Here is a 23,948-nt window from a genome sequence, read left to right on the forward strand (position 1 = left end):
TTCACCCCAAGTTGCAGAGCTAGCAAATGATGGAGGTATCCTGCCTCCTTATAAGGTTGTTGTTGAGCACAGACGTGAAGCCCCAAGCATACAGCACACAATAGGTGCTCATGAAATGATGGACATTATTAGGAAGAAAAGAAGGAGTCTCCTAATGGGCAGTGATGATGGCATTGCCAGGATGCACCTGGGACTCCATGCTGCACATAAGCCTTGCTCATTTTCTGGGATCTGTGCCGGGCACAGAGTAAAACCCTGTCTTGGATGGATGGATGGATGGATGGATGGATGGATGGATAGATAGATAGATAGATAGATAGATAGATAGATAGATAATGATAGATAGATCCATGGATGGATGGATGGATGGATGGATGGATGGATGGATGGATGGATAGATAGATGGATGCATAGATGGATGGATGGATGGATGGATGGATGGATGGATGGATGGATGGATGGATGGATAGATAGATGATGCATGGATGGATGGATGGATAGATGCATGGATGGATGGATAGATAGACAGATGCATGGATGGATGGATGGATAGATAGATGGATGCATGGATGGATGGATGCATGGATGGATGGATGGATGGATAGATAGATGCATGGATGCATGGATGGATGGATGGATGGATGGATGGATGGATGGATGGATGGATGGATGGATAGATGGATGCATGGATGGATGGATAGATGGACAGATAGATAGATAGATAGATAGATGCATGGATGGATGGATGGATGGATGGATGGATGGATGGATGGATGGATAAATAGATGGATGCACAGATGGATGGATGGATGGATGGATGGATGGATGGATGGATGGATGGATGGATAGAGATAGATAGAGAGAGAGAGAGACAGAGACAGACAGACAGGCAGACGGATGGAAGGATATATATATATATATAGTTGGGACAGTAAATTCAATAGTGTTAGTCCTGGACCAAAGCCCAGCTCTGCTGTTTCCTGGCTGTGTGGCCGTGGACAAGGTCCTGGTACTATCAAGGGCTTCATAAATACCGGCTGAATAAAAGGAGGAAAGAAGAGACAGAGGCAGAGAGCCAAAGCAGGCATTCCCTCCACCATGTGAATTACATCCGCATCCTTGAAGCACCTGTCAGGTGCCAATCTTTTTTGCTTGCTCCTGCTAAATAAAACAAAGCACTTTGCTTCTTCCCCTCCCCAAGACAAAGTTCTTGCTGCAGGAGTAGCCAGCTCTATTTATTTTTTATAGGTCAAACACAAGGGCCATGAAAGTTTCAACAGACCCCAAGGGCAGCATTACTTTATCAGTCTCATGGCAAAGCCCAACAAAGATCCTTTCAGAATGAGTGCACCATAAAGTTCCCATGTGTCTCCGTGAACACACGCACTAAGTGGAATTCACACCCCAAATGCTGATTTACATTTCCCAACATCCTGCCCTCCCTTTCTGAGTCAGGCAAGATCAGAGTCCAGCACTGTGCCAGGGATCAGGGTTCGGAGGAACAGGAACTTCCCAAGTAGGTGGAAAGACAACATAGGTGCAGTAGCAAAGAAATGGTCCCCAAAGATGTCTAAATCCTATTCCCCAGAACCAGTGCGAATGTTGCTACACAGCAAAGGGGAGTTAAAGCCGCTGATGAACTTTATGTTGTTAATCAGCTGACCTTAAAATTAGAAGATTATCTGAGATTACCCAGCTGGCCCAGGGTAATCACAAGGGTCCTTAAAAGTAAAAGAGGGAGGCAAAAGAGCCAGAGAAGGAGATGCAAAAAAGACTAGATCTGCCATTGCTGGCTTTGAAGATGAAGAAAGGGATCACCAGCCAACGAATGCAGAGGACCACTAGAAGCTAAACAAGCAAGAAAACAGATTCTCCCCCAGAGCCTTCAGAAGGAAGCAGCCCTGCCTGTACCTAGATTTTAGCCCAGTGAGACCTATGTCAAATATCTAACCTACAGAACTGGAAGATAATAAATTGTTGTTGTTTTAATTCACTAAGTTCATGATAATTTGTTACAGCAGCTATAGAAAACCAACAGTTTTGGGCCGGGCGCGGTGGCTCATGCCTGTAATCCCAACACTTTGGGAGGCTGAGGCAGGCAGATCACCTAAGGTTGGGAGCTCGAGACCAGCCTAACCAACATGGAGAAACCCCATCTTTACTAAAAATACAAAATTAGCTGGGTGTGGTGGCACGTGCCTGTAATCCCAGCTACTCGGGAGGCTGAGGCAGGAGAATCACTTGAACCCAGGAGGCAGAGTTTGCAGTGAGCCAAGATTGCGCCACTGCACTTCAGCCTGGGCAACAAGAGCGAAACTCTGTCGAAACAAAGAGAGAAAGAGAGGAAGAAAGGAAAGAAAGAAGGAGAGAAAGAAAGAAAGAAAGAAAAGGAAAGAAGGAAGGAAGGAAGGAAGGAAGGAAGGAAGGAAGGAAGGAAGGAAGGAAGGAAGGAAGGAAGGAAGGAAGGAAGGAAGGAAGGAAGGAAGGAAGGGGAGAGAAAGAAAGAGAAAGAGAAAGAGAAAGAGAAAGGAAAGGAAAGGAAAGGAAAGGAAAGGAAAGGAAAGGAAAGGAAAGGAAAGGAAAGGAAAGGAAAGGAAAGGAAAGGAAAGGAAAGGAAAGGAAAGGAAAGGAAACCAACAGTTTTCTCTAGTGTAGTGACTAAGAACATGGCTTGGAATCTGAGGCCCTAGCCTTGATTTCCAACTCTGGCATTTATTAGAAGCATGGCCGGGGCTACTCTTTGAGCCTGAATCTAGGGTTCCTCAACTGCAAAAGAAGTGTAACAGCGTCTACCCAGATTTAATGTCAAGGGATTTAATGAGTTAATGTGTTAAGCATTTAACAGAGGACCTACTACATATGATGTGCTCACTACATATCAAAAGACAGACACTGAAGAGACAGAATACAATTAAAATCATACATCAAGCTGGGAAGTATCCACCTCCTTTCTAAACATGATCAGGAACCAGAAGGCTCAGGGTTTGAACCCTGGCTCTGTCACTAACAGTGGGATCCAGGACAAGTTACCTAACTCTCAGACCACCCACCTTGCCTCAAAGGTCATTGCTGGGATTAGAGACATGACTGTCAATAGAGCACCAGGTCGGCATCTGCCCGTCACAGGAGGGAATAACATAAATTACCTCTCCCCAGAGGTCAACTTCAGGCACCTTGTGCTGCAGGGTGGGTTCAGTAACCCTCCCTTGTTCACAGGGCTGTTGTGAGCACCCAGCGGGAGGAAGTGCATGAAAGGGCTCAGTTAACTAAAGTACTGTCAGGATACGGGCTATTAGTGCCCTCCTCCCACATTCTCAAAACACAGCTTGCTTCCAGAAAAACAATCCACAGGGATTAGACAGAAAAAGCAGAGAGGACAATCACATATACGATTTGATTTCTTTTAGTCACTGGGCTTATGGGCTAGTGTGAATTTTCATGGCCAGGGAAATTCTTTGAGGGAGGCAAAAGAGAAAAACCTGATTCTCACGCCTGCACCGCCCTTCTGGAGGGAGCATGGCAGGGATCTCCAGACATCTCACCTTCTTCTGCTGTCTCTCAAAGACCAGCACAAGAGTCAGGGTCAGGCTCACCGCGGCCAGGGTCACGAGCAGCATGCCAGCCCAGTGGTTCCCTAAGGCAAACATCTGACTGGTAGAGTAGATATTAGCCCACACCACCACGTAGAAAACCTGCAAGACGCCAGACAGAGATCATGGTCAGGAACTTCAGTCCTCACATAAAGCAGCTCCATTCAAACGGACACCCTTCAGACACTACTGACACCCTCCTTGGATTCAGACAGCTCACAGCACCAGTAAGAGAGTGATACGGACATCTAGGTCTGTGAGAATGAGCTCATGTTCCTTGTTCATAAGCAAAAAATAGACAAAAAGGGTTAGCAGCTACCCCTAATCCTTGTTTACCTTAATTTTAAATAAAACAGAAAAACACAGGTGTATCCAAAGTGAGACAAATATCAGTTCAAAGACCACAATGATCCTTCAACTACTACATGGCTTTGGACAATGTATAGCTCCTCTAAGTCTCAGTTTCCTCATCGGTAAAATGGGGATAATAACACCTATTTCACAGCATTGTAATAAGGGTTAACAAGGTCACATAAGTAGCAGCCCAGCACTCACCAGGTAATGAATCAATGCTGGTTCCCACCCTTTTCCCTTCTCCCTGGAAATGGGACCTGGGAGTCAGGTGTGCTATCTGACCATTTATACATACAAAACAGCAGCAAATCACAGTGCTTCTGAGCACAGACACTGAAACCAGACTACCTGGATTTAAATTCTGGCTCTGTCATTTATGTATGTCAGTGTTTATATGTATCAATATGAAGATGTATATTTTTTACATTATATATACAGATGTGTATACACACACACATAGAGCTGAAATAACCCATCTGTTGAGCAGATGGGGAAACCAAGTTCCGGAGAGGAGGAAAATCTTGGCCAAAGCCAGACATTGAGTCCAGAGCCTGGGTGGATCTGCAGACTTCCAATCCCAAGTTCTGCCCACAGTAAACCCTGACTCCCATCCTTTATGCAAGGACCTGGTTACAACTCTCTCCCATAAATTTCCGCTGATCCCAAATCAATGTCCATACGTGCTGCTCGTTTCCAGGCACCTGGGCCAACAGCCCCCAAGCCTCTGACCCACACCAGCAGTCTCCAAGACACGGTGCTGAATTTGGTGGTGCCACAAGCTGTCAGGGCAGGGTCAGTGTGCGGGCCACCTCCCCCTTACCACAGCAAAGGCCAGCCGCATAGGCCTCGAGTTGTAGATAATATATCTTCTCACTTGGGGCTCCAAGAGAGCACTCTCAGCCAGGCTCCTATACTGGTCGGCCGGGACCTGCTTGGAACCCAGGGAAAGAGATCAATTAGCCACAGGACAGCCAGTTTCCAGTTCATGTGACTATCATGTGGAAGGGGGATTAGGCACATTCTGGGCTGTCCCAGAGGCAGAATGAGGAGCTTGGAGCACTGGAAGTCACATGGTGCAGCTCTCAGCTCAGGGAAGAACCGGCATCACGACATCTGGAGAAGGATCCATACAGCCTCAGACTCAGTACCTTGCAGCAGACACAGAAGCCTGATGGTTAAGGCACAGGCCCCAGAGTCAGACAGCCCTGGGCCCAAACTCTGGCCCTGCCACTCATGTGCTGTGTGACCTGGAGCAAGTAACCCCACTCCTCTGAGCCTCAGTTTTCTCCTCTGTAAAATAAGCATAATAAAAGTACCCACTTTGTAGAACTAAGGTATATATTAAATGAGATAATACATGTACTGTGCTGAGCAAAGGGCCAGTCCCTCAGTGAACACTCAATATAGAGTTGCCATTATCAATACTGCAATATCAATATCTATTAATGCCATCCAAAAGACTGAACACTCACATCTTCCTGCTCAAACAAAAGTGTCTATAGAATATAAAGGCCCTGTGAGAGTAGACCTAAGAAAACACAACTTAACCATTAAAATTATATTTAGGCTGGGCACAGTGTCTCATGCCTGTAATCCCAACACTTTGGGAGAGCAAGGCGGGCGGACTGCTTGAGCCTAGGAGTTCAAGACCAGCCTGGGCAACATAGCAAGAGCCTGTCTCTTTTTATAAAAATAAAAAAGAAGGCCAGATGCAGTGGCTCACGCCTGTAATCCCAGCACTTTGGGAGGCCAAAGCAGGTGGGTCACAAGGTCAGGAGTTCGAGACCAGCCTGGCCAACATGGTGAAACCCTGTCTCTACTAAAAATACAAAAATTATCTGGGCGTGGTAGCACATGCCTGTAATCCCAGCTACTCGGGAAGCTGAGGCAAGAGAATTGCTTGAAGCCGGGAGGCAGAGGTTGCAGTGAGCCGAGATCACACCGCTGCACTCCAGCCTGGGCCACAGAGCAAGACTCTGTCTCAAAAACTAAATTAATTAATTAATTAAATAAAATAGAAAAAAAAATTATATTTAGGAACACGGTAGAACAATATGTAAACTGTTCACGCATAAGAAAACCCTATCTGCCAGGCGCAGTGGCTTATACCTGTAATCCCAGCACTTTGGGAGGCCAATGCGGGCGGATCACTTGAGATCAGGAGTTCGAGACCAGCCCTGCTGAACATGGTGAAACCCCGTCTCTACTAAAAAATACAAAAATTAGCCAGCCGTGGTACATGCTTGTAGTTCCAGCTACTTGGGAGGCTGAGGCATGAGAATCACTTGAACCCAGGAAGCAGAGGTTACAGTGAGCCCATATTGTGCCACTGCACTCCAACCTGGGCAACAGAGAAACACTCTGTCTCAAAAAAAAAAAAAAAAAAAAAAAGAGAGAGAGAAGTAAATTCTAAAACCTTCAGGCTAAAATTAGCAGTATATCTTCCCTATTTGTAATTAATCCTTAATCCTCCTTGGCTAGCACAGGAAAGGCCTGACCATGTTGGGGACTTTGGGAAAAGAGTAAAACCCATACATATAGGTACTTGATAACAATAATAGCTACAATGTATTGAGCATTTACTATATACTAGAGACAATGCCAGGGTTCCTCAAGCATTATTGCATTTAATCCTAACAAAAACCCTTTGTAATAGGTATCAATATTAGCCACATTTATAGATGATAAAACTGAGGCTCAAAGAGGTTAAGTCACCTTCCCAAAGTCACATAGGTAGTGAGCATCTGAGCTAAATCTGTATCCAGTTCCACAGGTCTGTAAGCCTGGCCTCAAATCACTATGCTTGAAGGTACTGCATCATTATCTAATGAATTCATATGCACTTTCCTTGGTATATGCAGTTCCCTCTCCCAAAATGCCCTTCCTCCTCTCCACCCAGCATATTCCTATTTATTCAAGATCCCAGATCAAGCATCTGCTCCTCTGCAAAGCTTTCACAACCACTGCCCTCTTCCCCCAGGCAAGTTTCTCATTTTCTCCTGTGAATGTCTTCACTGCCTATGCATTCCTCTCCTGTGGCATTTATATGATACGGTCCCAATTTCTCCCACACACGTCCATCTCCCCCGCTGGGATCTGCGTCCTGTCCACCTCTATTATGTTTAGCCAGTTAAGTGCCTGGCACAGAGTGGGCACCCAAAAAATACACATTTGTTAAGTGAATTAATTGGGAAGAGAGGAAAGAGAGAGCAGTTCTAACACGCCTTCCTTATATGCCCTATGACAGCTGGCACAGACTGTTTCATAAAGATTTTGTGAATAACTGGATGAAAAGATACATGGATGAATGGATGAAAGAGAAAATGGTAGGGATTCAAGGAAATCAGCACTCACCTGAATGCCCCAGGTTTGCAGTTGCTCTTCTGCGGCTCCCAGGTCGAAGGAGATGGGTGCACAGGTATTGTCAATCCGGAGAACAGTGAGGACCTGGCCATTGTGGAGCTCTGGAAGCAGACCAGAAACTTCATCTGGCTGAGTGATAACCATACCATGCTTGTGGGGTGAGTCCAAAGCCTGATGGCATCACGTCTCTGGCCATGAGAACCTCCTCGCAACAAGGAGGGACACTGTGGCCATCCTCAAATCCTCCTGAGGGAAGGACTGGATTTGACTGGGAAGCCCCAGGAGGCAGAATTAAGGCCAGAGGGAGGAGGCTACTAGGACCACAATGTGAGACCACATAAGGAAGAACTTCCCAAGAGCAAAAGCTGTCCCCACAAAGAATAGGTATTTTTTGTCCCCACAAAAAAATGCTCCCCAACACAAGGAACATTTAAACAGAGAATGAAAAACTACATTAAGCGGGGGTGATGCAGTGGAACTTGATTTCAGCACTGCAAAGGATGCTCAGCTGAATAAGTTAAATTCCCAGTAGGCTCAGAGAGTCTAAGAAAGAAATCACTGATCACAGTAGGCAGAACAATGGCCCCAAAGACATCCACACCCTAATCCCCAGAGCCTGCAAATATACTGCCTTTCATGGCAAAGGGCGGAAGTAAGGGGGCTCACTAGCTGGCCTTTAATAGGGAGACTATCCTGAATCATCTGGATGGGCCCCATGAAATCACAAGGAACCTTAAATGTGGAAGGGGGGGACAGAAGTAGAGTCAGAGGGAGATGTGACTATGGATGAAAGGCAAGGAGGCATGTGGCATCAATCGCTTTGACCATGGAGGGAGAGGGCCATGAGCCAGGGAATGTGGGTGGCCCCAAGGGGCTGGACAAAGAAAGGAAATGGATTCTCCCCAGAGCGTCCAGAAAGAAAAACAGTCCTGCCAACATGGGGATTTCGGCTCAGTGAGAGCAGTGTCAGACTTCTAACTTACAGAACTACGAAATAACAAATCCAGCTGGGCACGATGGCTCATGCCTATAATCCCAGTACTTTAGGAGGCCAAGGTAGATGGATCACCTGAGGTCAGGAGTTCGAGACCAGCCTGGCCAATATGGTGAAACCCCTGTCTCTACAAAAAACACAAAAATTAGCCAAGCGTGGTGGTGGGTGCCTGTAATCCCAGCTATTGGGGAAGCTGAGGCAGGAGAATTGCTTGAACCTGGGAGGTGGAGGTTGCAGTGAGCTGAGATCGCGCCATTGCACTCCAGCCTGGGCAACAAGAATGAAACTCCATCTCTAAATAAATAAATAAATAAATAAATAAATAAATAAAATAATCTGTGGTTGGTTTTTTTGTTGTTGTTATCATTGTGTGGTTTTTTTTTGTTTTTTTGTTTTTTTTGAGACAGAGTCTCTCTCTGTCACTCAGGCTGGAGTGTAGTGACACGATCTCAGCTTACTACAATCTCCACCTCCCAGGTTCAAGTGATTCTTGTGCCTCAGCCTCTCAAGTAGCTGGGAGTACAGGCATGCACCACTGTGCCTGGCTAATTTTTGTATTTCAGTAGAGACATAGTTTCGCCATGTTGGCCAGGCTAGTCTCAAACTCCTGGCTTCATGTTATCTGCCCGCCTCGGCTTCCCAAAGTGCTGGGATTACAGGCATGAGCCACTGCACCTGGCCCAAATCTGTGGTTTTAAGCCAGTATGCGAGAGGTAACTTGTTATAGCAGCAATAGAAAACTAATACACTGACTTACTGGTAATCCCTCCTACATATGGCTGTAACACACTCAGCATGTCAAAAGCATAAAATATGTGTTTATTCCCTCAAAAAACATGCATCAAACCAGACTGCTCCTAACTGCTTACAAAGCCCTCGCCCTCCAAGGGTGGGATGAAGCCAGACCATGAGACCAGCTGGAGAGAAAGGTCTGGACTGAAAACCCCTCACGGCCCGGGAGGAATGGCAGCAGCACGAAGCCAAACCTACCCACCTGCAGTTCCAAGTAGAGAAACTGGACAAAAGGATCGAGATCTCCTTGCACCACAGTACAAGGCCCTGTGAGCCACTGGTCAGCAGCCAGGAGGTCTGGGGGTTGGGAAAGATTCCAGCCCTGGGATTCTAGGTCCCAGGTTTCAGCCACACACTGCTGAGGACTGGATATTTTGGCATATTCTCTGTGGCTGCTGCTTAGACAATGAGGCAGGACAGAAGGGATTAAAGCATAAGTGTGTTGTCTGCTGGCCCAAACCACCTGTCACCCCAGTCTAGCTCTGAACAGTACTTGAATCTTCAAAGCCAAATGACTCACTATACTTTCCTGGAAATTCCTGGCCCATCCCAACCCTCTCTCTCTCTGCTCCCCCAGTGCATCACCAAGTCCTGCCAACCGGGCAAACAAAACATCTGTCCACTCCATGCCCTCCTGGCATCCTCACCTCTCCCTTGGCCCTCTGCAGTAGCCTACTAAGTGGCTTCTGCTGCAAACCTACCTTTACTTCTATGATGCATCTTCCACACAGTGGCCAGGGTGCAGATCAGATGATACCAATGCCTTGAGTAAAACTTTCAATAGCTTCCTGGTGCTTTGCAAAAGCCAACCTTGTTACCATGTTCTTCCAGCCCTTAGGAAAACCAGCCTCCCGCCAGACTCAGCTTGAGCCCCTCAGCCTCGTTCTGTGTCTCACCACACCAGCCTCCTTCACTCCCTGAACACAGTGTTCTCCCCCACCCCAGGGCCTTTGCATATGCTGTTCCTCTCTCTAGAACACGTCTACCTAGCTTCACCCAGTTACAGCCCATGCATCATTTGTATCCCAGCTTGATTCACTTTCCCCAGAGCGACCTCCTTGACACTCTAAACTACTAACTGATTAAATCCTCTGCTAAACCTACCATAACTGATGCTCTTCTCCTTAATACTCACCAAAGCTAAATACCTATGTATGCAATTATTTGATTACATATGCATGAAATTACTTGAATAAAATCTATCTTCTCTGCCAGACTATACACTCTCGCATTGGTTTGTTCATCATTGAATCCCCTGATCTGATACAAACAGGAGGCACATTAAATACATGTTTGGTGTATAAACAAATTAACAAGCTAGGAAAAGATTTTTTTTTTTTGAGACAGCATCTCATTCTTGTCACCCAGGCTGGAGTGCAGTGACACTAACGCAGCTCACTGCAACCTCCACCTCCCAAGGCTCAAGCAATCGTCCCACCTCAGCCTCCCAAGTAACTGGGCTCATAGGCATGCACCACCACATGTAGCTAATTTTTTTTTAATTTTTTATTCTGTAGAGACGAGGTCACTATGTTGCCCAGCCTCGTCTTAAATTCCTGGGTTCAAGCAATCTTCCCATCTCAGCCTCCCAAAGTGCTGGGATTACAGGTCTGAGCCACTGCACCCAGAGAGGAAAAGGTTCTTTTTTCATACCCTGGGATATCATCTCTGATCTCAAGGGTTCCATAGAATTCTAAATTCTGGCCAGGCGCGGTGGCTCAAGCCTGTAATCCCAGCACTTTGGGAGGCCGAGACGGGCGGATCACGAGGTCAGGAGATCAAGACCATCCTGGCTAACACGGTGAAACCCCATCTCTACTAAAAAATACAAAAAAAACTAGCCGGGCGAGGTGGCGGGGGCCTGTAGTCCCAGCTACTCGGGAGGCTGAGGCAGGAGAATGGCGTAAACCCGGGAGGCAGAGCTTGCAGTGAGCTGAGATCCGGCCACTGCACTCCAGCCTGGGCGACAGAGCCAGACTCCCTCTCAAAAAAAAAAAAAAAAAAAAGAATTCTAAATTCTACATCCTGCCAAAAAGACATTTATTTTGCTTTTTCTCTCTCTCTCATTTTTTTTTTTTTTTTTTGGAAGTGGTAGGAACAAGGAGGCGAGGTGGTGAGGTGGTGAAAACACAAGCTAGATAGCTTTCGAGTTCAAACTGGAGCTCGGTCTCTTACTAACATGGTAAAGTTGAAGAAGCAACTTAAACCTGTTTCCTCGCTTAAAGGATGCACACATTCACTGCAGAGGACTTTACAGATAATTAAGGTGATAAAAATAAAGTGCTCAGCACAAGATGGGTACAAAATAACTGGCTGCTATTTTCATAATTTAAAAGCAAGCTTGTCACAATTCAAGTTATAATCAAGCAACATTTATTTATTTGTGTTTTTAAAAGCAAGCTTGCCACAACTCAAAATTAAAATCAAGCAACATTGATTTATTTGTGTTTTTACTCTCCCATACCTTGTTCCAGAAAGGATTTAAGGTGGCTTCATAAAAATAAAATATGAAAAGATAAAACTGACCAGGCACAGTGGCTCACGCCTGTAGTCCCAGTACTTTGGGAGGCTGAGGCAAGTGGATCACTTGAGCCCAGGAGTTTGAGATCAACCTGGGCAACATGGTGAAAAACCCTGCCTCTACAAAAAAATACAAAAAATTAGCCAGATGTGGTGGCACGTGCCTGTAGTCCCTGCTACTCGGGAGACTGGGGTGGGAGGATCCCCTGAGCCTGGGAGGTCAAGGCTGCAGTGAGCCAAAATCACGCCACTGTATTCCAGCCTGGGCAACAGAGTGAGATCTTGTCTCAAAAAAAAATCAGTAAGTAACTAAAACTATAAAAATATTTTTTTTTTGAGATGGAGTTTCGTTCTTATCACCAAGGCTGGAGTGCAATGGTGCAATCTCGGCTCACTGCAACCTCTGCCTCCCAGGTTCAAGTAATTCTCCTGCCTCAGCCTCCTGAGTAGCTTGGGATTACAGGTGTGCACCACCACACCTGGCTAATTGTTGTATTTTTAGTAGAGACAGGGTTTCACCATGTTGGCCAGAATGGTCTCGAACTCCTGACCTCAGGTGATCCAATCCACCCGCCTAGGCCTCCCAAAGTGCTTGGATTACAGGCATGAGCCACCATGCCCAGCCTGAAAATAAATTTTAAAATAAGCAAATGAGGAAAACCAGACAAAACAAAAAGAAAGGCAGACAATAAGAACAGGTTCTGGGTATGCAGCCCTTTCCTAAGCACCAGGCAGTACGCTTGGGCTTCATTCATGATTTCATTTCATCCTCCAAGAGCCCCCAAAGCTCAGTACCATCAGCATGGAAAAGAAAACTGAGCCTCTGAAAAGTGAAGAAACTCCCTTGTAAACAGGGAAAATGAAAGTGAGAACGAGAAGCGACAAGGGAAGGTAGTGCACAAAATGCAGGCAGTCAAGCAGATCCAGTCTCAGACCAGCTCTCCACTCCACAGGAAGAATGAAAACTCCGCTTTGATTTGGACTCCACGCATGGAGACTCAGAACCATTCCCAGGTCTAGTTCGTTGTACACTGAATTAAATGTTTGCCCAAGCAATGCAAAGATCTTTCAGGATGTCTTTGTTTGCCTTTCCAACCAAGAGTTCCTGGATTCTTTGCAATACCAGCTCTCATCTGTTCCTTACAGTGAGAACAGCAAGTCCTCCACTTAAAAATACTTGTTTTTACACCTAAGCTAAGAAAAGCTACCAAAGAAAAATGTGTGTGTCTGTGTGTGCGTGTGTGCGTGTGTGCGTGTGCATGCAAGCACAGAGGGGGCAGCAGCTTCCTACAAAGGAACAAGAACCGATGTGCCAAAAATCAGTGAAGCAATGTCTTCAAAGTTCTGATAGAAAAATTATTTCATTCCATCTTGTTCTACTATTGTGTACACACTGCTTTCCTTACGTATATACACACACAGTGCTTTCCTAACAACAGTAGTAATAAAAGAAGCCTTTGTTTTTAAGCAGTCAAATTTCAAAGTCTCTAAAAAACCCTCCACATTCCTGTGGACCCCCACAATTCTGGATGCTGTTTCCCCTTGCCCATATCCAGCTACTCATTAATTCTTTCATTCAACAAAATATTTAAATTGAGCATCTACTATGGGCCAAGGTCTGTGCTAGGTACAGTAGATACAGGGATGAAAAAGACAGAAACCACTTCCTTCAGGGAGCTTACACTCTAGTGAAGAAGCCAGACTTCAACACTTTATACGTAATTATTTACAGACTATGATAAATGCTAGAGGGAGAAACAGGAATATATCAGAGGGTCCTGACTTCGACTGAGCCACCAGGAAGATTCTTCAAGGAAGGGATTGGCCGGGCGCGGTGGCTCAAGCCTGTAATCCCAGCACTTTGGGAGGCCGAGACGGGCGGATCATGAGGTCAGGAGATCGAGACCATCCTGGATAACCCAGTGAAACCCCGTCTCTACTAAAAAATACAAAAAAAAATTAGCCGGGCGAGGTGGCGGGCGCCTGTAGTCCCAGCTACGCGGGAGGCTGAGGCAGGAGAATGGCGTGAACCCGGGAGGCGGAGCTTGCAGTGAGCTGAGATCCGGCCACTGTACTCCAGCCTGGGCGACAGAGCCAGACTCCATCTCAAAAAAAAAAAAAAAAAAAAAAAAAAGGAAGGGATATTTGAACTAAGTTCTGAAGGATGAATGGAAATTCCTTTTTTTTTTTTTTTTTGAGATGGAGTCTCACTCTGTCACCCAAACTGGAGTCCAGTGGTGCGATCTTGGTTCACTGCCTCTGCCTCTCCGGTTCAAGTGATTATCCTGCCTCACCCTCCCTAGTAGCTGGTACTACAGGCGCCCGCCACCACATCCAGCTGATTTTTGTACTTTTAGTAGAGAAAGGGTTTTACTATGTTGGCCAGGCTGGCCTTGAACTCCTGACCTCAAAGTGATCTGCCTGCCTTGGTCTCCCAAAGTGCTGGAATTACAGGTGTGATCCGCCATGTCTGCTGGATGAATAGAAATTCATCAGGAGAAAGGAGGCAGGGGAAAAGCACAACAGGCGGAAGGAAACACAGGTGCAAATGTCCTGAGGCAGAACAGCACAGCAAAGAACATGAAGACAGGCCTTGCAAGCCGATACTGACAGGTCTTCACACTAAGCCCCATGGGAAACACTGAGCAGAAAGTGACATGGTTGGACTAAATGTGTATTTTAAAAAGATATCTGGGGCCAGGTGTGGTGGCTCATGCCTGTAATCCCAGCACTTCGGGAGCCCGAGGTGGGCGGATCACCTGAGGTCAGAAATTCGAGACCAACCTGACCAACATGGTGAAATCCCATCTGTACTAAAAATACAAAAATTAGCTGGGCATGGTGGTGGGTGCCTGTAATCCCAGCCACTCAGGAAGCTGAGGCAGGAGAATTGCTTGAACTTGGGAGGTGGAGATTGCAGTCAGTCAAGATCATGCCACTGCATTCCAACCTGGGCAACAGACTGAGATTCCATCTCAAAAAATAAAAAAATTTTAAAAAAAAATTAAAACCTCTGGGCCTCATATCCGTAACCCCAGCATTTTGGGAGGCCAAAGCCAAAGGACTGCTTGAGGCCAGGAGTCTGAAAACAGCTTGGACAACAAAGTAAGGCCCCATTTCTACAAAAAACATTTTTAATTAGCAGGATGTGGTAGTGCACGCCTGTAATCCCAGCTGTTCAGGGGGCTGAGGTGGGAGCATTGCTTGAGTCCAGGAGTTCGAGGCTCCAGTGAGCTATGATCACGCCACTGCACTCCAGCCAGCATGACAGAGCACCCTGTCTCTAAACAAGTAAAAATAAATTAGAAATATAAATAAATAATAAAGAGCTCTCTGGCTGCCATGTAGAGAACGAATGGAAAAGAGAAGACCAACAGGCAAGCTTCAGCAGGGGCTCAGCAGAGAGGGATGGTGGCTTGGTCTAAGCCCAAGAGACAAAACTGGTAAAAATGACAGAATGTGGCCTCAAAGACACCTCCCCCTGACCTTATCTAAAGAAACTTCTGTGCCCTGTGAGTGCAGCTCAGCATGAGGTAGAAAGGGGGTGGAAAATGAAAGGTTGTGATCTTACCTTGCCCCCAGCCGGGAGGGCTCCCTCCAGGCAGGGCGCTCCAGCCAGGGGAGGAGGGGGGCAATGGGCCAGCGGCCCCCGGGTCCACCTGTGGTTCACAGGCCATGGCAGGGTGCCAGCTGTTTCTACTTCCCCTTCTCAGAGCTGTGGTTCATTCTGGAGCAGCCAGTTCAGCATCATATGCCTTCAAAACACAGCACAAAAAAGAACTTCAGGCCTGGAACTGGGCAAGATGGGCTTCCTAGGGGCTCTCTCCAGGGCCAAAGTCACCAAAGGCCAGGGAGAGCCACCCAGAGTCTTTTTGCCAAATTTGGCCTTTCTGAAAATGCTGACAAAAATTCCCAGGAGGAGAAGGAGGAGGAAGAGAAACTAAAACCCTCCAAGGCCCAAACTGAGAACTTCCCTTCTGGTCTTGGGTCTCCTCCAGCCCAGGCACAGCCAAGGGTCCACAGGGTACTCAAGAGCTGACCAGGCCCCACTGCCAGGCAGCTGGGATTTCTGTTCCCTTATGGAGGATGCCCCAGGCAACCAGGCACAGGATAGGTATATTCATTACAGGGAGTCTTGTTTACACACAGGATTTCAAGTAGCTTCCCATAAGACACTGCAAAATACAAATTAAAAAAAAAAAAAAAAATCAGGCACAGTGGCTGACACCTGCAATCGCAGCACTTTGGGAGGCCAAAGTGGGTGGATCACCTGAGGTCAGGAGTTTGAGACCAGCCTGGCCAACATGGTGAAACCCCATCTCTACCAAAAACACAAAAATCAGCTGGGTGTGGTGGCGCATGCTTGTAATCCCAGTTAGGAGGCTGAGGCAGCAGAACAGCTTGAACCCGGAAGGCAGAGGTTGCAGTGAGCCGAGATTGCACCACTCCACACCAGCCAGGGTGACAGAGAGAGACCATGTCTCAAATCAAAAACAAAAACAAACAAACAAACAAACAAAAATCAGATGGTAGGAAAGACAAATGAATAAGAAACGTAGGCTGAGCACAGTGGCTCATGCCTGTAATCCCAGCACTTTGGGAGGCCGAGGTGGGTGAATCACCTGAGGTCAGGAGTTTGAGAGCAGCCTGGCCAACATGGAAAAACCCCATCTCTACTAAAAAATACAAAAATTAGGCCGGGCATGGTGGTGGGCACCTGTAATCCCAGCTGCTTGGGAGGCTGAGGTAGGAGAATCACTTGAACCCGGGAGGCAGAGGTTGCGGTGAGCCGAGATCACATCACTGCACTCCAGCCTGGGCGACAGAGAAAGACTCCATCTCAAAAAAAAAAAAAAAAAGAAAGGCAGTAACACCTGTCATGGGTGTTTCCTTGATGAGAAACTGAGTTTCCAGTGCCACTCTCTCCAGCGGCAACCTGCACATTTACCTCTGTTATGTGTCCACCAGCAGGCCTGAAAATTACACCTCACCAAGGATAATCAGGCCTAAGTCCCCTGGGATGACACACCAGCCCTGCTAACCACATGGTGAAAAGTCTACTAGAATCGTCTTTTGCTACCATGGTTCTAGATGTTTGTGAGGACATGAAGTGTCCAGTCAGCACACATCTTCATGATTCCAAGCTGGCCCAAGGGCTGATGGCCACTGATCAGGCCCCCTAGAGAGGGAACAGGGCTCTCATGCCCTCACCATCTTTCACTTCTCTCAATACTTTAAACAGCAGCAGCTACAGAATGTGTGGGACCCAATGCAAAATGAAAATGTGGGGCCTCCTCTTTAAAAATAATGAAGAATTTAAAGATGGCAACAGCACAGCATTAAACAAAATGGGAGGGGCTTCCTAAGTGGCGGACCCTGTGTGACTGCACAGGTTGCATGCACCTGAAGCTGGCCCCAATTTTCAGCTCTGGAAGATCACTTAGGAGCCTCCACTCCCAACCAAGAATATGTAAAAGATGAGCCTTTAACAATTATCATATACCTGCCCTGCACCGGGCTCTAAGGCTGCAAAGCAGCAAACTATGAAAACATTGAAGACTTTAGAGCCAGAAAACCTGGACTTGAATTCCCACTCTGCCACACACATGCTCTTTGACATTAGCTGTCAAGGTACTTAACAAGCCGCACCTTGCTGTTCTCATCTGTAAAATGGGGATAGAGAGGTCCACCTCATATAGCTGCTGTGGGGATGTAACAGAAGGAAATGCAAGCATAATATCCAGTACTCTGCTCACCAGACCGGCTCCTGTCCTCAACATGATTTTCCTATTTTACAGGAGAAAAAACTGCAGGTCAAAGATGTAAAGTGACTTGCCGAAGGTTGGGAGGCCATGCTACCAGCGTGGAGCCAGGAGGTAAACCCAAGCCATCTGGCTCCAGGGTCCAAGCACATAATTTCCATGCCCTTGCCCCTCTGCACTAACTGTCTCTGAGAATGTTCATGAAATCACCCTTACAAAACAAAACAAAACAAAAAAGAGTGAGTCAAGGGAGACTGCATTTCCCAGGCAAGATCAAGCAATAAATGCAAGTCAGCCCTGAGATGTTACACTGGGGCCTTCTCCTCCTCACCTGGCCCACAGCAGAAGACTCTCCTAAATATGCTAAGCGTTTCTCACTCTCATCATGCCTTCCTTCCTTCCTATTACCAATAAAAATAGCCACAAGGATCTCTGTCCTGCACTTGATAATCACTGAAGCCCTTCCCTGCTTCATTTGATCATCTCTTAGGCCCCTGAGGCAGATATAATTCTGAGATCCATGTTCCAGACAAGACACATAGGGACATCGTAGCTAGGGGCCTACAGCCCAGAAAAGCTGACTAGAGTCTCAAAAAGGCCTGGGGGACCAGGGAGCCACGAGGGACCATGCCCAGGCTGGAGCTGCACAAGCATCCTTCCAGACTGCGTGGAAGGTTCCATTCGTGGCAAAAATCCCACCATGAGGCATTGTCTTTCGGAAGAAATCACAGCACCCTAGTTGGCCCCATCAGCCTCTCACAAAGTACCAATCGGCAGGCTTTATTCCATTCACCTGGAGGCTGTTTCCTGTAATAGCTCAAAGTAACCAACCCTGTCCTGCCGCTTCCCACCTGTGTAACCTTGAGCGAGTTCTCTCTGCCTCAGTTTCTTTACATGTAAGTGGGGAAAACGACAGTAACTTCAGGTGGTTGTGAGGTTTAAAGAGTTCACACATGTAAATCACTCAAAATAGCACTGGGCAAATAGGAATCACTGAAGAAATACAGCTGCCATCATTTTTACTCCACAGACATTTCCTAAGCACCTTCTCAGGCCAGGCCCTGTGCTTTCTTGACTACGAAACTGGAAATAAAAACGGAAGTTCCTACTCAGCCCTCCCTGCTAGGGATCACCAAATGGTAGGAATGACAAACTCAGGGAAAGACAATTACAAAACAAACAATTGCAACAAGGCAGTGAGAGGGAGCACCTCGTTTGGGGTGGAGGAAGGGTTCTCCGGAAGGCTTCCTGGAGGAAGGAGGCTCCTGGGCTTGGCAAAGGTGGAGGTGAGAGCCAAGAGAGGCCAGTGCCAAGCAGAAAGGGATATGGACCAGAGGCCAGGATGGGCCCATCAGGGCAGCCTGTGTGGTCACCTTGCAGCCCCTCATTCAACCAGGAAGCTGCAGAGGGCAAGAGGGGTGCTGGCAAGACCCCAAAGGCAGATGCCTATCATATGTCCTGAACTCCATTTCCCCATCCAGCTCAGCCCTGCACCAGCCCTAGGACAACACAGAGGGTCTGACAGATACCAGGGTGGAGGCAGAGCAGAGGGAGTAAGCACAGCCTTGAGGCCCCTGCAACTAAGCAGGAAACTAGAGCTTCTCTGAGTCTCCTTTGCTGATTCTGCATTTTAACCAGAACTTCCAGATATCCATCTCGCACAAGGTCAGCTCCCCTCTTTTTCAGCTCGTAGAGAGCATCTGCAAAGGAACATACTCTTAAGTCCTATTGCGCAAAGTCCTCCATCTCTGCAGACACCGAGGGCCCAGCCTCCCAGGGAACTAGCACTGAGATTCGTCAGTTTCCTAAGTCAGGTTTTGTTTTGTTTGTGAAAAGCCCAACACGAGACCCTAAAAGGGTCTGTTACAGAAGTTTCGGGGCGAAAAAACCTTGAGACACAATGAGTCCGAGCTCTCCATTTTACAGGTGAGGACGTTAAGACCCAGAAAATAAAGTGTACCATCCAAGGTCAAGGGGCCGGTCCTGGACTGAGCCAGAATTGAAACCCAGGCTCCTTCAAGCCAGCCGGAGCTGTCCCGCCATACACGGCCTTGGCCTTGGGCAGCTGTCTCGCCCCAGTCTCAGTCTCCGCCCTCTGGAACTGTCCAGGTCGGCTGAGGAGGGGGGGATCTCCTTCACCCCAGAAATCAGTCCGGCCCTCCCCAACCGCGGGCTTCCAGGAGGCTTCTCAGAGCCGCTCCCACGGCCGGCACGCGGGGGCAGGGGCCCCAGGGCGTAAGGAGGCCACCCGCAGGTTGCCCGGGGCGCCGACCCCAGGCCGTCTGGCCCGAACGCAGGCCAAGGCGGAGGCGCCCAGGCGGCCTCCCAGCCCCGGAGCCCCGCGGCACCAATCCCGGATCGCAGGACACGGGCGCGCGCCCGGGCCCGCGCACACTCACCGCCCGCGCCTCCGCTGCCGCCGCCACCCCGGGACGCGGAAGGTCGGGGGCGCCGCGCCCCTCGTGCCGTAGCCTCTGGGCGCCGCAGCCTCTGGGCATCGCAGCCCCGCGCCCCGCCCGCCTCCCGCGTCGCGCGGCGCCGCGCCGCCTTCCCGGGCCCGCCCCCCGCCCGGCCGGCCCTGCTCGGTTGCCCAACCCGGAGGAGCCGCCCGCCGGGCTCGCTTTGGGGCCACGAGGGAATGCGGCTCCCGGGCCCGCGGCGGAGCGGAGCTGGAGGCCGCGTTTCATCAGCCTAGCGCCCCGCGGGACGCCGGAAGGAGTCTCAGCACCCAGCCGACCACGTGCACGGCATCTTAGGGCACGGGTTCCCGCCGTCTCCCCACTGTAAAGGAGCGGCTTACTCCGGAGGTCCAGCCCCCGTCACACACACAGTCACGGGACCCGTGGATGAGGCAGTATTTGAGACCAGAAGTTTACTGGGGACTTGGGTTTGGTTTTTGTTTGGTTGATTTTGTCATTGTTTTTAGAGTCGGAGGTCTCGCTGTGTTGCCCAGGCTGCTATCAAACTCCTGACCTTAAACAATCCTCTAGCCTGGGCCCCCAAAGTGTTGGGATTACAGGTGTGAGGCACCGCACCTGGCCGGGAACTTGTTTCTAATGGAAAATTGTGTGTGTGCTGTATTATTAAGAGCTTTGGTTTGGAGTCAGACTATCTGGGCTATGACCCGGGTCTCTGCACTTCTTATATCATCTTTGGTAAATTATTTAACTTCTCTGTGCCTTCGTTTTCTGTAAAAAGCAGATAATTATAGCTACTTCATGAGGTTGTGTGAAGATTTAATGAGATAGTGTGTGTGAAATGTTCACAACTACCAGACACGTAACTGCTCGCTCGTGTTCCCAGTTGCTATACTCACAAGGGCTCACTCCCACTGCCATCTTTCATAATTTCAAAGGGTCTACAGTTAAAAGTAAGTGCCCTTTCCCCTGAGGAAAGCACTGACCTTGTGCTTTCCTTGTATTTTTTCTCAGAGCACGTATGTACCTGTGCATGTGTGCGTTTACACAAAAGGCCTTTTCTATTCTGTTGGGCACTCTGCTTTTTCATACGACAAAGTACCTTGGCGCTCATCTGCCAGAACATGCCACACTGCCTCATTTCTTTTTAAGGGGCACATAAACGTCCCTATATTATATTAGGTTGGTGCAAAAGTTACTGCGTTTTTCTGCCATTAAAAACATTGCAGGCTGGGCCCGGTGGCTCATGCCTATAATCCCAGCACTTTGGGAGGCCGAGGCGGGAGGATCACCTGAGGTCGGGAGTTTGAGACCAGCCTAATCAACATGGAGAAACCCCGTCTCTACTGAAAATACAAAATTAACTGGGCGTGGTGACGCATGCCTGTAATCCCAGCTATTCAGGAGTCTGAGGCAGGAGAATCGCCTAAACCCGGGAGGCGGAGGTTGCAGTGAGCCGATATCGTGCCATTGCACTCCAGCCTGGGCAACAAGAGCAAAACTCCATCTCAAAAAAAAAAAAAAAAAAGCAAAAACCGCAATTATTTTTGCACCAACCTGATAGAAAGGGTCTTTGTTTTCTTTGCCCTTCTTTCTTGGTGGACATGGAGGTGATTTCCAGCCTTGCTGACAGGCCTTGCCCTGATGCACATAGCAGCATTGTTGCGTACATGCAAACACACCGCAGTCTGCCTGCCTTTCTCTTTCTTTCTTTCTTTCTTTCTTTCTTTCTTTCTTTCTTTCTCTCTCTCTCTCTCTCTCTTTCGTTCTTTCTTTCCTTTCTTTCTCTCTCTCAGTCTCTCTCTTTCCTTCCTTCCTTGTTTCTTTTCTTTTTCTCTTTTTCTTTCTTTTTCTGAGACAGGGTCATTCTCTGTTGCCCAGGCTGGAGTGCAGTGGCACAATCACAGCTCGCTGCAGCCTCAGCCTCTCGTCTCAGGCTCAAGGGATCCTCCCACCTCAGCCTCTCTGGTAGGTGGGTCTACAAGTGCATGCCACCACGCCTGGCTAATTTGTTTTGTTTTGTTTTGTTTTGTTTTTGTAGGTTCAGGGTCTTACTATGTCTCCCCGGCTAGTCTCAAACTCCTACACTCAAGTGAGCCTCCCACCTCAGCCTCCCAAGGTGCTGGGATTACACGTGCAAGCCACCCTGCCTGGCCCATTTCTATAAGTAGATGTGCTGAGTCAGAATGTGCATGCGTTTTTGTTTGTTGTTGTTGTTGTTGTTGTTGTTGAGATGGGGTCTCACTCTGTCACCCAGGCTGGAGTGCAGTGGTGCAATCTTGGCTCTCTGCAGCCTCCACCTCCCGGGTTCAAGCGATTTTCCCACCTCAGCCTCCCGAGTAGCTGGGATTACAGGGGTGAGCCACCATGCCTGGCTAATTTTTGCATTTTTAGTAGAAACACGGTTTCACCATGTTGTCCAGGCTGGTCTCGAACTCCTGACCTCAGGTGATCTGCCCGCCTTGGCCTCCCAAAGTGCTGGGATTACAGGGGTAAGCCATCACACCTGGCCCGTGCATGCATTTTTTTATTTCAACAGATATTGCCAGATTGTTGGGAAACTCTCAGACCCCAGAACTTAGCTGGCTACATGCTCGGCCAGCCCTCAGAGACAGCATGCTTGGAGACAGGAGCAGGAATTGACAACCTGAGTGGTAGATACCACCCAGGCACCCTCATTCACCAGGTAAGTAAGGATCCAGGTAGTGGGCTACTAAAAATGAAGTTCATTCATTTATTTATCAACAAATGGACATTCAGTACCTGCTAAGGGACAGGCATTGTACTGGGCAAGGGTGAACAATATACACCAAGTCCCTATTTAGTGTGCCTGATTTCCAAACAAAACAAAAACAGAAAACAATTTAGAGGCGTGGGAGCAAGAGCGCGTCAAGAGATATTGAAGCTTAACTCACTGATGATAGGATACTAAAAGGGATCCTGCAACAGGAGTGTGGCCTGATCGCAATCTATCTAAACCCTACATCTCCAACAAGGTCTCCCTCCTCCATGAAGCCAGATGTGGTCCCCCTGCCCTTTCTGCCAGGCTGCCTTTACTCTTCATGCTCATTGCTGGTCACTCCAGCATGAACTTAGATGCTGACACATCAATCTCCTATACTAGGGAGGTGCAAAAGACAGGGGCCTTTGGAGCTGGCCCACCAGGCTCCTCCACTTACTGGCATGTGGCATGGGCAGGCAGCTCAGCTCACTCTCTGAGTTTCAATACCCTCATTTATGAAAGGCAGATAACAATATCTGCTAATCCGGGAGATTGCAAGGATTAATTGAAGTGATAAAGTGCTTAGAAGAAAGTGCTCAGTAAAAGTACCATGCATTCATGGACAACAAAGTATCATGTGTTTGTATCTCTGAAATTTCACCAGTGTCCAGTCCTGGCATAGCAAGGGGGAGTGGGTGCTCCATGGAGAATGGAGAAAGGGCAATAAAATCCAGTGAAAGTAGAGTGAAATCCAGTCAGGTCTGCTGGAAAGCATGCTTCAGCAGTGACAATGTCCTTGTGGTGGGCCCAAGCCTCTCCCCACCCACAGCCTACCCTGGACTAATCTTTACTCTCTCCCAGCACGTAAAAACCCTATGCTCCAAAAATACAGAGCATCTCTCAGTTCCTCCTATAACCCTTTCCCCTTGTTCTCTCACTTCTAGTTTTCAGTGGTTGCCATTCTCTCCCATCTGGAAAGTTGTCTCCAAACCCCAGCCCCATCGTGCCACCTGACCAACCAACTCATTCTCGAGTTTCAGCTGAAAGGGCCTTTCTTCTGGGAGCCCTGCCCTGTCCTGGGCCTGGGCCAGTTCCCCCATTCTCATAGTTCATTCTCATAGTTACTCTTGTTTGTTTGTTTCTGGCTTTGTTTGTTTGTTTTTATTTTTTGAGACAGGATCTCACCCTGTCATCCAGGCTGGAGTACAGCAGCACAATCTCAGCTCACTGCAGCCCTGACCTCCCAGGCTCAAGCAATCCTCCCACCTCAGCCTCCCAAGCATCTGGGACTACAGGCATGCACCACCATTCCTCCTGGCTAATTTTTTATTTTTTAGTTAGAGACAGGGTTTTGCCATGTTGCCCAGGCTGATCTTGAACTCTTGAGCTCAAGTAATACACCTGCCTCGGCCTCCCAAAGTGCTAGGATTACAG

The 23,948-nt window shown here is 48.0% G+C and overlaps 1 protein-coding gene across 13 annotated transcripts in view; it reads right to left on the bottom strand.

Annotated features, from left to right (window-relative positions):
• TMEM268 (transmembrane protein 268) overlaps positions 1 to 19,867 on the bottom strand; it is a 35,041-nt gene extending 15,174 nt beyond the window's left edge. For 5 of the 13 annotated variants that reach the window (XR_013404597.1, XR_013404598.1, XR_013404596.1 and 2 more), the window contains exons 1-5: positions 19,775 to 19,867; positions 15,185 to 15,368; positions 7,299 to 7,408; positions 4,765 to 4,872; positions 3,543 to 3,692 (exon numbers count right to left, since the gene is read on the bottom strand). Coding sequence is in view for 7 of the 13 variants with exons in the window: in XM_077965149.1 (XP_077821275.1) it covers positions 3,543 to 3,692; positions 4,765 to 4,872; positions 7,299 to 7,408; positions 15,185 to 15,290 (474 nt within the window). In the remaining 6 variants the exon portion in view is untranslated. 13 annotated transcript variants of the gene reach the window in all.
• Positions 19,868 to 23,948: the final 4,081 nt, after the last annotated feature.

This window comes from Macaca mulatta, chromosome 15, assembly GCF_049350105.2.
Source record: "Macaca mulatta isolate MMU2019108-1 chromosome 15, T2T-MMU8v2.0, whole genome shotgun sequence".
Taxonomy (NCBI): domain Eukaryota; kingdom Metazoa; phylum Chordata; class Mammalia; order Primates; family Cercopithecidae; genus Macaca; species Macaca mulatta.